At 45.1% G+C, this 13,206-nt stretch overlaps 1 protein-coding gene across 13 annotated transcripts in view; it reads left to right on the top strand.

The window, feature by feature from the left end:
• The window catches only part of tnk2b (tyrosine kinase, non-receptor, 2b), a 101,361-nt gene that overhangs the window by 67,561 nt on the left and 20,594 nt on the right, over window positions 1-13,206 (top strand). For all 13 annotated transcript variants that reach the window (XM_054748150.2, XM_015957528.3, XM_054748230.2 and 10 more), the window contains 9 exons: window positions 4,206-4,469; window positions 4,549-4,701; window positions 4,867-5,030; window positions 6,531-6,650; window positions 6,818-6,944; window positions 7,037-7,183; window positions 7,387-7,481; window positions 12,036-12,230; window positions 12,388-12,479. In XM_054748150.2, coding sequence (XP_054604125.1) covers window positions 4,206-4,469; window positions 4,549-4,701; window positions 4,867-5,030; window positions 6,531-6,650; window positions 6,818-6,944; window positions 7,037-7,183; window positions 7,387-7,481; window positions 12,036-12,230; window positions 12,388-12,479 — 1,357 coding nt within the window. The remainder of the gene's footprint in view (window positions 1-4,205; window positions 4,470-4,548; window positions 4,702-4,866; window positions 5,031-6,530; window positions 6,651-6,817; window positions 6,945-7,036; window positions 7,184-7,386; window positions 7,482-12,035; window positions 12,231-12,387; window positions 12,480-13,206) is intronic.

The following is a 13,206-nucleotide window of genomic DNA, read 5'->3' as shown; positions in this document are numbered from 1 at the left end:
TTAAAAGGGTCGGTTGCATGATGTCATGTCTGGTTGAGGCTGACTGTGACACCACATTCTGCTCTGCTACACTTTCGATCCACACACATAACTGCTTTAGCTCACATTTTTATATGTCGTCATTCAGTTTTAACGTTATTTTAGTCTTCACTTTTTTCTTTAATTCAAACTGAAGTTGAATCAGTCAGTGGTTAAAATTTGGAAATTGAAGTTTGCACCATGAGGGCAGCTTTAGGAACGATTTTAAAAAGCATCAATTATAAGAGCCAATCCAAAACCCACAAGTGTTAAAACACCCCTGACAGATGCTAACTGCATATTTACAGGACAGGGCGGAGTCCATTAATTCAACAGGTTGAGTTTTCGTATAGACCCTTGAATGTTATTGTTTTCATCCGGGTAATAGCACACATGTGCACAACCCAGGGGGAAAAGACCCTTACCAGCCATTACCCAGAGCAGTCCTCCATCATTTAAGCCAGTGGTTCCTAACCTGGGGGTCCCGACCCCTACAAGGGGGCGCCAGGACCTCTCCACTTTAAGGGGTTAAAACTTCATTTATTACTTGTTTATAGCCTACATTTTGCTCACATTTTTTTCATGAGTGAAAAGTTTACTGATATTAAGACAGGAAGTAATTAGTACAGAAAAAGTAACACACTTTTAAGAACTTTTTGCTCAGCTCACTGTTTTATTTTCAAGTGTCAAAAGTTCATTAAAGATAGGACTGGTTGATTAATCACAGCCTTTACAGTAAATAATCTAGTATAAACAGTAATATACACATTTAAGTACATTTTGTTCAGTGTATTTTTATGTGTCAAACGTTTATTGAAAGGAATGATTGATTTATCAGTGTTTACAAGAAACAATGTGTTCAGAAAAGTTATACAAACTGTCAAGCACATTATGCTCTGTTTGGTTTTGTTAATGACTTTGTTCTGTACTGGAGCCTACTATTACTGTTATCTATTGAATCAAAGCATATTAAAATGTGCTTGAACACATTTATCATTTCTTAATGTTTGTACTGGAAGAGAGAATGGGAGGGGGTCGTCAAAAATTTGACTGGTAAAAAACGGGGTCCCTTGGGAAAAAGGTTGGGAACCACTGATTTAAGCTAACAAAATCAAACCTTTCTTTTTTAGATCACCTAACATCTGTGTGCAGATGGTGAAAAGTTACATCTCAAAGCAAACAGTGTTTGGTGCCAAGCTTCCAGATGCGTTTGAAATAGCTAACACGCTGTGGGACGTCAGTCCTCTGAACCGGTTCATCTTTGGAGATGAACACATTCAACGTTTACTCTGAAGAGCACCGTAAACACAAACGATATTAGAAGCGGGGCAGACCTCAGGTGACAGCAGTTCAGAAAATGTTTATAAATGCACCAATAAATAACTTTTGTATGTTTTGACATACCTGAAACAAAATGACATTAAAGGCTGCACTCTCCAATTACAGAACACATTTTGTGTATTTATTAAAAGGAAACTAGCTTAACTTGGTTACAAATGCATACGAGTCATTAGATGGCTAGAGCTCGCTCGTGTCTGGACATGTTGGGCAGGAAACATGTCCGTTTTTACGTTACCGTTCTTTCGTCTACTTGTGCAGCCTATGGCTGAATGTGTTAAACCATGCTGTTAGATAATGATGATGGTCAACGGAGGAGGGCCGTCCTCTTGCCCTCCGACCAGAAGCTGTGGGGCAGAGGGTTGAGCACGTGACGTGTTAAGCGTCTATAGAGCCTTGACGACAGAGACAGAACCCTTTTCACTGGACACCTTCCAAAACTTTTCCAAACTTTTAGCATTCAGTGCTAATACCAAGGGGCCAACTCCGCCTGCCAGAGGTGAAGCCAACGCGGACGTGACAAAAGAGTAGCTCCCCCTCATCCTCTAGGGACTGGCTCCTGTTGACTCTAATGGTAATAATGTCAACTGCACAGCAGACATGAACATGTTTACAGCCTGGTTCAAAAAAAAGTTTTAGGTTTAACAGGTCAACATTACCGTCATAGCAAGTAGAGAAAAAAAAGACAAAACGATTTTTTATACAGCTTCTCAAGATAAAAAACTCGAGGTGCTTCACTTAGAGCCCAAAAAAATGAAAAGATTTTAAGAAATGTAATAAAATAGGGATAAGAAAATGTTTGCTCAAAAACATGTGAAGAAAGACAGAATTGGTAGAAACTGCAGCGTGAACAGAAGGTAGTGAGGAAGAATCAACAGGAAGTCACACCAAAACCAGCTTGAACAGGTGGGTTTTCTGTTTTTTAAAGGAGACCACTGAGTCCACTGATCTCAGGCTCAGGGGGAGAGAGGTCCAGAGTCTGGGGGCCACAGCAGCAAATGATCTGTCACCTTTGGTCTTTAGCCTGGTGCTGCACAACCAGTAGGCTTTAGTCACTGGACCTCAGGGACCTGCTGGGGGTGTATGATGGTGCTTGTCCATGTAAGGCCCTATAGACCAGACCCAGGATCTTGCAATAAACACTCTGAGAGGGTTGAATTTTTTTGGTAAATCATACGTTTAGATTTAATTAAAGCTTGAAATTTTGAATTCATAGGGCCGTGTCCATATGACTGACAGGTAGCAAATGAGCCGCTAGCGCTAGTGGCTTGCCTTCTTCTTGCTCCAGGAAAAGCCTCAACCTCGGCCTCACGTTAAAAATGTTACAGTCTAGATGGTATCAGAATCGTTCCACCATGGTTTTCTAGCTACAAGCACCCGCTCACCCCCGTTACCGTCAATTCAGCTCTTCAGAAGCCTGTCACGTTGTGGGGATGTTTAGGACCCAAATATGCAGATTACCCAGACGACAAGAGGCAGACATTGATTCAAAGTAAAAGTCCTTTTATTTGCAGGATGAAAGAACAAAAATTTATCCAAGGCAGCGAGCCAAAGTCCAAAAGTCCTGGAGCACAGGACACCTAAAGCTCACTTAGGCCCTGTCCACACGTAGATATTTTTCTACGTTTTGGCCTGTCATCCACACGAAAACGGCCAAAGTGAAGATCTGCGTTTTCTCCGTTTTGGGTGTCTGCGTGTGGACAGACAAAACCGGAGTTTTACGGTCCGCAACGTCACTTTCCGCGACAAAAAATGCTGACATCACGTGTGCGACCTGTGTTTACACTAGCCGACAGCATGGATGCCCTCAGAGCTGCGCTCGCTTTATCAATTGTCCAAGCGCTTTTTGCTTGTTTGTTTTTGCAAGCGGAATTACTGCTCCTTGCGGAAGACCACAGACGAAGGACGAGGTTAAGAACGGGGGAAGTACTGCCGCCTACAGGTCTGGCATGTCCTTAACAACGTATTTATCCGGGTACGTGTGAACAGAGTTTTTTTTTTAAACGAGGTGGTGTGGATGCAAGTTTTTGGAGGGGCGGATATTCGTTTTAAAATAACCCGGCTACGTGTGGACTAGGCCTTAGAGCACCAAAAACCTGGAGACATAAAGCTCACACGGAGCACGAGTAACAACCCTGACAACAATACACAATGGACCGACCACCACACAGAGACAAGACAGGGCTTATATAGACTGGGAAGATGAGAGGGAGATAATTGCAGGTGTGTGGGGAGAGGGACCAGGTGAACACAATTACTAACTCAGGGAGGAGGAAGAAAACACTGGTGGGAAAAACACACTAAACAATGAAAGGCTGTAACAAAGGAAAATGACCTAAGAGAAAAACAAAAGACCAGAAGGCATGAACATAACTAATAATCTAAGGGGAAGCTGACACTAAAGGAAAACACTACAGAAAGAAACTACAGGGGCGTGGCTAAGAGGGGGCCAAGAGAGCACAGGACCTGGGAGAGGGAAGTCTGAGGAGGGAAACCTAGAGGGCAAACGGGGAACACCAGGAAACACATGAGGAAGACGCAGACACAACACATGAGGGCGCTAGAAGACACAAAAGGAGCGCCTAGAGACGAATGAGGACAAAGGGAGACACATGAGGTGAGACGCAGACACAGACCATGACGAAGCCTACGGGTGATGGAGCGGAGGGTTCGTCCATCTTACATTTATAGCCAGTGGCCAATAACTGCATCTGCAGCAGAAAACATCCACCACGCGGTTGCATGTTTTAGCAACTGTGTTGAAAGCTGTGAACCCAGACAACACCTACAGTGAGACCCAACACATCCATAATGATATTCTCCACCCTTTCTTCTCTGCTTCTCTCCAGGTGTTTAGTGGGAAGCGACCAGATGGAGAATACCCTGAACAGAACCAGCTGGCCTCCTCATTTCGTAAACTGTCCCTCACGCCACCCTTTTGTCTGGGTGAGGGAATACTCTCCTCACAGTCCTGCGGTGGCTCCCTGCTCGATGGGCGGCAGCATGCCCTGACCTGTCTCATCCCAGAGAAGGACCTGACACTGTTTGAGAAGCTGGGGGATGGCTCTTTTGGCATTGTGAAGCGAGGGGAGTGGGTGACGCCTGCTGGGAAGGTTGTGGGGAGACGTAATGATTTCTTTTTCATGTTTGATAGGAGCAGAACACACTCAATGAATCTTTGTTGTCTCTCAGCTGGACGTGGCCGTCAAGTGCCTGAGGACAGACGTGCTGAGTCAACCTGACGCTCTAGAAGATTTCATCTGTGAGGTCAACGCCATGCACTCCTTGGACCATCAGAATCTCATTCGCCTCTACGGTGTGGCGCTCACACACCCAATGAAGATGGTAGTGGACACACAGACATGCCAACATTCAAACTGATAAACGTATTTAGCCTCACATTAAAGCCACAGGGCGACTTGCCAGCTCTATCATCAAATCCTTTTCTTCTTTAGCTTTGACTTGTTTTACCTTGGCCTCCTGTTTTTACCCTCTCTCTCTGTTCTGTAGGTGACTGAGCTGGCTCCCCTTGGTTCTCTGCTGGACCGTTTGCGTTGCATTCACCCACAGGGCCCGGTGCCGATCCACACTCTGTGTCAGTATGCGCTGCAGGTAGCCAGTGGCATGGCTTATCTGGAGCAGAGGAGGTTTATCCACAGGGACTTGGCAGCAAGGTAGGGGACAGAGACCTTTAACAGTCTGAAGATGTCCCGTTGTTCACCTTCCATTTTTCTTAACCCTTTAAGCGCCCAAGTCGCAGAATTGCGACAAGCATCAATGTTGGATTTAATAAGCCACAGCAGCAGAAATGAGCCCTCATGCAGTTAATACGTTACACAGCGGGGTGGCAGACACCTGTAACTTCAGTCCAAGCAGCATTTGTGGGTGTGTTACTTTTCAAACTTATCGAGTATTTAGAACTTGAACCCCGCCCACCAGTCGCAGAGCCGCGGGGCTTGTCAGAGCAGTCAGATGAGTGAGAGCGAGCGAGCGGTAGAGGAAAAATAACACAATGCCGAGAGGAATGTTCAGTGCTGACGAAGCTCTTCGTCTAGTACTGGCAGATTCTGATTCGGAAGAAGAATATTTCCTGTCCGAGGATGATCTGCTGTCTTCTAGCGAGACGGAAAGCGTGGCTTCAGCGCGCAGCATCAGAGAGTCTGTCAGGCTGACGGACTCTCTGATGCTGCGCGCTGATGGCGTCAGCGACGACACGGTTACACAAGCAGCCCATCCAGCCCTCATCTTGTCCGATGTTCCGCGTCGGGCAAAGAGACGTGCCGGAGGGAGGGGGGATGTGGTGGTGGTGATCGGGCAAGTGAAAACTCTGCTGGTGATCAATTCAGCCCCATCCATCCATCCATCCATCCATCCATCTATCTATCTATCTATCTATCTATCTATCTATCTATCTATCTATCTATCTATCTATCTATCTATCTATCTATCTATCTATCTATCTATCTATCTATCTATCTATCTATCTATCTGTAGATATATATGTATATATATATATATATTATAAACAAAATAAACCAAAGAAGGGATGAGTGAAATGTGTTCATGTCACTGAAGCACCAAAAACAGTGTTCTTGATTGATACGCAGTAAATATAACAAAATACCAATAAATAAATATTATATATATGTCTACATAGGAATATATATATATATATATATATATATATATATATATATATATAAATATATATATACACTACACTAAGAAAATAAGACAAAAACATAAAAAAAAATCTGCAAATGTGATGAATCCAATATGGCTGCTACCTGATGACATCATAATATGCAAATTATGTGAGTGAATTTGATCCTATCACAAAATTTGGCTCATACTGAAGATTTTTCTAATTTACAATATTCCTCTATCTCTAACCAGATTTAAGCTACAAGCTCTTTAAATAGCGATATAAAAAAATTCATATTTTACTGAAAAAACTATGGCGCCTAAAGGGTTAACCCATAAAAATGCGCAGGTCTGGTGGCGGTTGTAATACGTGAAAAACTAAACTGTGAGAGTCAAATGTAACTGAACCGATTCATTATTCCTCAGTTTTAGAGTTTTTAGTCCCAGTCTGGGCTTTGTTAGTCATTTTGTTCTTCAGCATCTTTTAACATCTCTTTTTATTACTTTGCCTGCATTCCCTGTTGCCTCAGGAACGTCCTGCTGACCTCAAAACACAAAGTGAAAATTGGGGACTTTGGCCTGATGAGGGCGCTACCGAACAACGATGACCACTATGTCATGCAGGAGCATCGCAAGGTGCCCTTTGCTTGGTGGGTGGGTGGACGAAGAAGAAACACCCGATGTTAAAGCTTTTATTTACAAGCTGTCTCACCTTTCTTTTTGGTCGATTTCCATCCCGCTTTTCCTTTCACTCCTAAACCACTTCAGATATACGCTGGAGAAAACATGACCTGGGCTTCTTTTTGTCCTGCTGCAGGTGTGCCCCAGAGAGTCTGAAGACGAGGACGTTCTCGCATGCTACTGACACCTGGATGTTCGGAGTCACGCTTTGGGAGATGTTCACTCATGGCCAGGAGCCATGGCTGGGGCTCAGCGGCAGCCAGGTAAAAACCACACCTGCAGCGCTGCACACAGTCACACGGATATCTTTAAAAATCTCATTTCTTTCTTTTTTGTTTGCACCAAAATAAAAAAGATTCTTCATAAAATTGAAAAAGAAGGTGAGCGGCTCCCGAAGCCAGAGGACTGTCCACAGGACATCTATAATGTAATGCTGCAGTGCTGGGCTCAGAAAGCAAACGACAGACCGAGTTTTGTTGCCCTCCATGAGTTCCTGCTGGAGGTAGGACGTCTCCAAACAAGCTAAATGTTGATGCATGTGACTGTTCTTCTAATAACTGCTATTTTTTTACTTTATTACTGGCTTTCTTAGTAAGTCGTCTGTGCCTGAATTAAGCACTAGCTCCATCTAGTGGTACACACTAACACCACACACACTAGTAGCTTATCCTTAGAAATCCTTTGGCTTGTTTTTGTTGTTTCCAGACCATGCCCACAGACATGTGCGCTCTACAGGACTTTAACGAGGCAGACAAACTCCTGATCCAAGTCAGCGATGTCATCACCATCATAGAGGGGAGGTAGGTGGGGGAGTAACCCTGCTCTTCTGCTTACATCCAGAATTCTGCTTGGATTATTGTAGACTAGCTTAATCCTCCTACTTGGCACCATTAATCCCTTCCAAATATCCCACAGTAAAGTTATGACTGTTTGATGTAGCGAGTAGTTGGACCGGAAGACAACAATTAGGCATACACTCACACAATATAAGCCGCACCAACAAACATAAAGGGTTTTCTACACACACACGCCGCACTCAGATACAAGCCGCGGCGCAGCAGCCACATGCAGGTCTCCGGCGCACAGCGCATGTACGGCCATGACATAAGATAATTAGACAGAAAGACGCTACACGGAGGTTTTTCGTTGTTGTTTTAATTCAACAAAATGAATTTTAAAAGCGGGTGAACGTGGCAAGTTTACAAAAGAAAACAGCACTGATAGCATTCACATTTCTGGATGGTTATAAGATAAAAACAGCACTGACCCGTTATTACTGGTAATTTGCATGTTTAGAAGAAAAGAACAGCGCTGACACAGCATTAATAAGCCCTGGATGATTAGAAAATAAACACTGCACACAAAACATGCCTGGTTAGTAAATAAAACACACTTGCCTACCAGAAGAAGTTATTCGCTCTCATCTTCCTCCTGCGCACTAAAGCCATTAAAGTCCTCTTCTTCTTCAGTGTCGGAGTTGAACAGCCTCAGAAGAGCTTCGTCACATACCTTTTCTGTGGCGATGTCAGCGTCGCTGTCCGTGTTGCTGTCTTCATCCCCGGGTGAAGCTGGCTTGAATGAGTTCTTCCCGCTGCCGTCTCCAGCGCCGAACCATGGATTCATTCATGCCAATCTTACGTGCGGCAGCACTGTTTCCCTCCTTTACTGCCAGATCCATGGCCTTCAGCTTAAATGCGGCATCATATGAACTCATACGTGTAGTTACCATGATGAGGGGGTATGGATTTGAAACAAACTCTTCATCGTGCCGGCTGCTTGCATGTGCTAGATTAAAATGAGCACTTCTTCCACCTGTTTCACTTTCTGCTAAAGCGCCCCCTAGTGGCAGGTGAAGGAAAATCTTCAGTAAAGCCGCACCTCATTATAAGCCATACGGTTCAAAGCGTGGGAAAAAAGTAGCGGCTTATAGTCCGGAAAATACGGTAATTTTTTTAAATTCTCCTTCTAAATTCTAACTGGTTGCGTACAAACTCATTGGAGATGTTTTGCTTCTTATTCGAGGAGCTTTTATCAGTTTAAAAAGAAACACTTTGCTCAAAAGTTTTAGATCTTTATTAATGCGGGCAATCTTAACGATCAAGTGTGACAGAAGGCACAGTCCAGCTGTGGCGGAGTTGAGCAGCAGCCAGATCAAATCTAAACACATTTAGCCTATTTGGTGTCATTGTACCAGCTCCTTAAATAATGTGAGCCGTCACACTCATTTAGAAAGGATTGCAGCAAAAGTCTCATAGGACATTAAGACCTGCAGTGTGGGACTGGTCGAGCGACCATCATGAATTTTAGCTCCCACCATCCTAAAGCCTACTTCACACCAGAGGCATCAGCGGCGTGGAACGGCGTTAGATCCATTCTAGTCTATGGGGTTGGTCCAAAGCGGCCGCGGTGCAGACGTTTTCAGGTACGTAACAAACTCACTACAGCTTAAAGATTTACAAGTCCGCAGTTTGGATTGAAAAGTCCCAAGTGAAGTATCTTCAAGGAAGTAAATATTCCCAGACTTGACTAGAAGTGCCATCCCCATGATGACTGATTACCTTCAACAGAACACTTCGCTTCACTGTTGATGAGACGTTGTGGTTTCTGGCGTCGGCAGCTGTTGACATCAGACAGCTTTATCAAACGGGATTTTCTGCTTCTTCTTCTCTTTTTGGTTTAATGGCTGGATGGAAGGGATTGAGGCTCTCCTGGTGTGGACTGGCAAATCACACAAGCAAACCATTCCACAGCGCTGATGCCTCCAGTGTGATGGAGGCATAGGGGATTCAAACCCCCGATTTATAATTCAGCTATGAATGTGAAGAGTTGAGCGTGTGGGAACTAGTTAGCGGAATCATGAAAGCAATCGAGAAGAGACAAAAATTTGCGGGAAAAGAGATCGTGATGAAATGGCAGCTAGCAATGGTGGGCAGTTCAATGCTATATAAATGTTTCACTAATATCACCAAAGAAATACAAGAGCCCAAAGAAGAAATGAAAAAAAGACAGAATGTTTCTTGACTCCAGCTTCGAACAGGACTTCACCTGATTCAAAGACGATGTCAACAGCAAAGCTGGAGGCTAACCCCCAAATTCCACTACCTCCGCTCCGCTCCGCTCCGCTCCGACACGAACGCCGGAGCAAAATCGGTCCCGTTCTAGTCAATCAGAGCAATTCCACTACTGCGGCCGTGCTCCGGCAGTGCGGCGCCGTGCGCCGCCCTCTGTTCCGGCGTCCGGCAAAAATAGAATCGATCCTATTACACTTAACTCATTCACTGCCAGCCGTTTCCTGATCACTAACGGCCTTCGCTACCAGCGTTTCTCGCTGTTTTTACTGTTTTTTTAAGAGTCACAGAACGTTGCGCGCTAGGATGATGTCGATGCTAAAATAACCAAAACAAAGCGGAGACTCACCTCTTACATCAGGAAGAAGCCGCGTGTTTTGAGCATTATCCGTTCTTTCATAATCCGTTGTCGAATTGTGATCGGCAGACGCTTTTCCGGTTCGCGCCTCACTTTTTTTTTACAGGAACGGCCCAAAACGATCTCCTAACACATGGATGTGTTGCTTCCTGATCATGTGATCTGTGACGTATGCGGATGAAGATCGGCTTCAGGGCTGAGATGTTTGTTCTCTCAGCGCGGGGGCTCGTTCCGATGCTCAAACAGTAAAAAAAATGCAAATGACGACTTTAGTCGTCATTGGCAGTGAATGAGTTAAGAGCAACGGAACCAGAGGAACGGTCTCTCCGAGGTCCAAACGTGCATCAAGGAACTTCAGACTGTGTCACGCTGTGAGCCGAGAGGAGGTTAGGACCCAAAGGTGCAGAGATGCCCGATAACACAGGGTTGGTGGAAATAACAAAAAACTAAGCCTTTATTAAAGATTAAATCCAAAAAAGGCAGGGAGCCAAAAAAATATCAAAAAGTCCTAATAACAAACCTAGAGGTATCCAAAAACCAAAATCTAGAGAGGGGAGCGAGACAAGGGTGACAAACAATGACCCAACAACACACAGAGACGCAGACAGGGTTAAACACACTGGGGCAGGATGAGTGGAAGATAAGCTGCAGGTGCGTGGGGAGAGAAACCGAGTGAAAACAATTAACTAATCAGGGAGAGGAAACTAACACGACCTAAGAGCAAAAACAAAACCTAAAGACAAGAGCAAGCTAAATAACTCATGTTCTAAGGGGGAAGGAAAACTACCAAAACCGGTGGGGAAAGAAACACACTAAAAGACACTAATTATATGAAAAGCTTAACCTTATAGAAAAACTGCAGAGGGGTGACTAGCGGAGACCAACGGGAGCACAAGACCTGGGAGGGATAATCTGGAGGGGCTGCAGACCAGGGGACACATGAGGGAGACGCAGACCATGACACAGACATCAACCATGGAGGCCGAGGAAGCTCTCTCGGTAATGCTCCGTGGGCAGAGAAACATACAGGACAAATGCAGGCCTGTACTTCTACAGCACCTTCTTAGGGATCTACAACCCCCCAAAGCACTTCACAACACAGTCATTCACCCATTCACACACACATACACGCTGGTGATGATGAGCCACAGCTGACAGGGGCGAGGCCTGCCAAACACTGGCACCATCAGTCCCTTTGACCACCACCTGCAAGCTCACAGATTTAAGGGGACGGTCTAAGAGGAACAACACGAGGATAATCAGGGTCCCAGAGGGAATGGACCGGTCTTGGTTCCCCGTTTTGTGGAGAATTTTCCACGGGAAGAGACGACTCTGCCCTCTGGGTGCAGCCTGCTGGTTCTAATCGTTAACTTCCACCAGTTTGACCCCCAAGAGATGATACAGAAGAAAGCCTGGCAAAAACGGATGATACATATCGCAGAACTTTGACCACGACTATGCAACCTAACTATAGGCTGTAGGCCCATTTCTGTTCTCAGACGTGACCGTAAGATGTACTTAGCTTTCATGTCAAATGGGAGACACGGATCCTCAGATTCCTAATTGTAACTAATCTTATTGAAACTGTCAGGAAAATGTCCACCGACACCGATGCTGTTCCTTTGTGTTTATCTAAAACAATAAAAACTGAGTTAAGTAACCTGCTCTGTGACCACAGCCTTCCCAACAAACTCACTACCGTTTAAAGATTCCTTAACTCTGCAGTTTGAAATGAAAAATCTCAAGTGAGAAGCAAAATGTCTCCAAGGAAATAAAGATTTCTAGACTTCCTAGAAGCGCCATCCCCATGATGGCTGGACACCTTCAACAGAACACGTCACTCTCCCATGTTAACGAGACATTTTGGTTTAAAGTGTCAGCAGCTGTTGTCACTTCTGTTTCACATTCAACTCCTCTACTGGTTTCAGGGCTGAGAATTACTGGTGGCGAGGTCAAAACAAGCGCACCCTGAAGGTGGGACGGTTTCCCAGGAACGTGGTGACCTCGGTTGCGGGGCTGTCAGCCCACAGCATCAGCAGGCCTCTGAAGAACAGCTTCATCCACACGGGTCATGGAGACACCAACCCTCAGCGCTGCTGGGGCTTCCCGGACAGGATCGATGAGTAAGAACCCATTTGGGTCTGATTTCAGAAAACATTTGGAAAGAAAACAGTGAAAAAGACTCCAATCTTGTATCAGAAGATTTGTTATCATAACTCACCAAAAGGTGGCACTGGTGTGCTTCTAAATAAAGTCTTACTGCATGTCCTGTCCCTCCAGTTTATACCTGGGGAACCCTATGGATCCTCCTGATGTTCTGGGTTTTGATCTGGGTGCTACTCGGCTGATGCAGCTACCAGGACGATATCAAAGTGGGTTCAAATCAAACATGTTTATCAGTTTGCTGGTATGTGACGACTGTGGCTATAAAAATATAGACTTTGTTGAAAGTTCTGCCAAAAAAAAAAAAAAACCTAGCCAGTCCATCCGTTTTCACCTGCTTATCTGGGTGCCAGCAGGGTAGCAGCCTCCACCAGCTCCACTGGCAGGATCAGGGAGCCTCCTGAAACACCTCCCCTAGGAGGTGGAACGAGGGCATTCTCACCAAATGCCCAAACCACTTCAGCTGGCTTCGTCGACATGGAGGAGCAGCGTCTCTACTCTGAGTCTGAATGTTTGAGCTCCTTGCCCTCTCTGTAAGGCTGAGCTCGCCCACCCAGAGGAAGAAACTTATTTCGGCTGCTCGTACTCATGATCTTGTTCTTTACATCATCGAAGCTCGTGATCATAGGTCAGGATTGGATTGGGACGAAGATCGCCTGGGAGATTGAGATCTTTGCTTTTTAGCTTAGCTCCCTCTTCACCACCTCAGACCAGGACAGCGTCTGCATCACTGCAGATGCTGTCTCGACCTGCCTGTCAATCTGCTCCCTCACTCACTCGTGAATTACTTTGGGTAGGACCTCTCCTCCTCTCTGGAGTTGGCAGTCCACCCTTTTTTACGGGTGAGAACGTTGGGTTCACTTTCATATTGATGTAATGTTTAAATCGAAGCAATGGATCTGTGTGTATGTTTGGCGTTAGAGATTATGGGACTCG

The sequence above is a fragment of the Nothobranchius furzeri genome, chromosome 11, assembly GCF_043380555.1.
Source record: "Nothobranchius furzeri strain GRZ-AD chromosome 11, NfurGRZ-RIMD1, whole genome shotgun sequence".
Lineage (NCBI taxonomy): Eukaryota > Metazoa > Chordata > Actinopteri > Cyprinodontiformes > Nothobranchiidae > Nothobranchius > Nothobranchius furzeri.
Note: the sequence above shows the minus strand (reverse complement) of the source record. Positions and strands in the feature narration are given on the sequence as shown.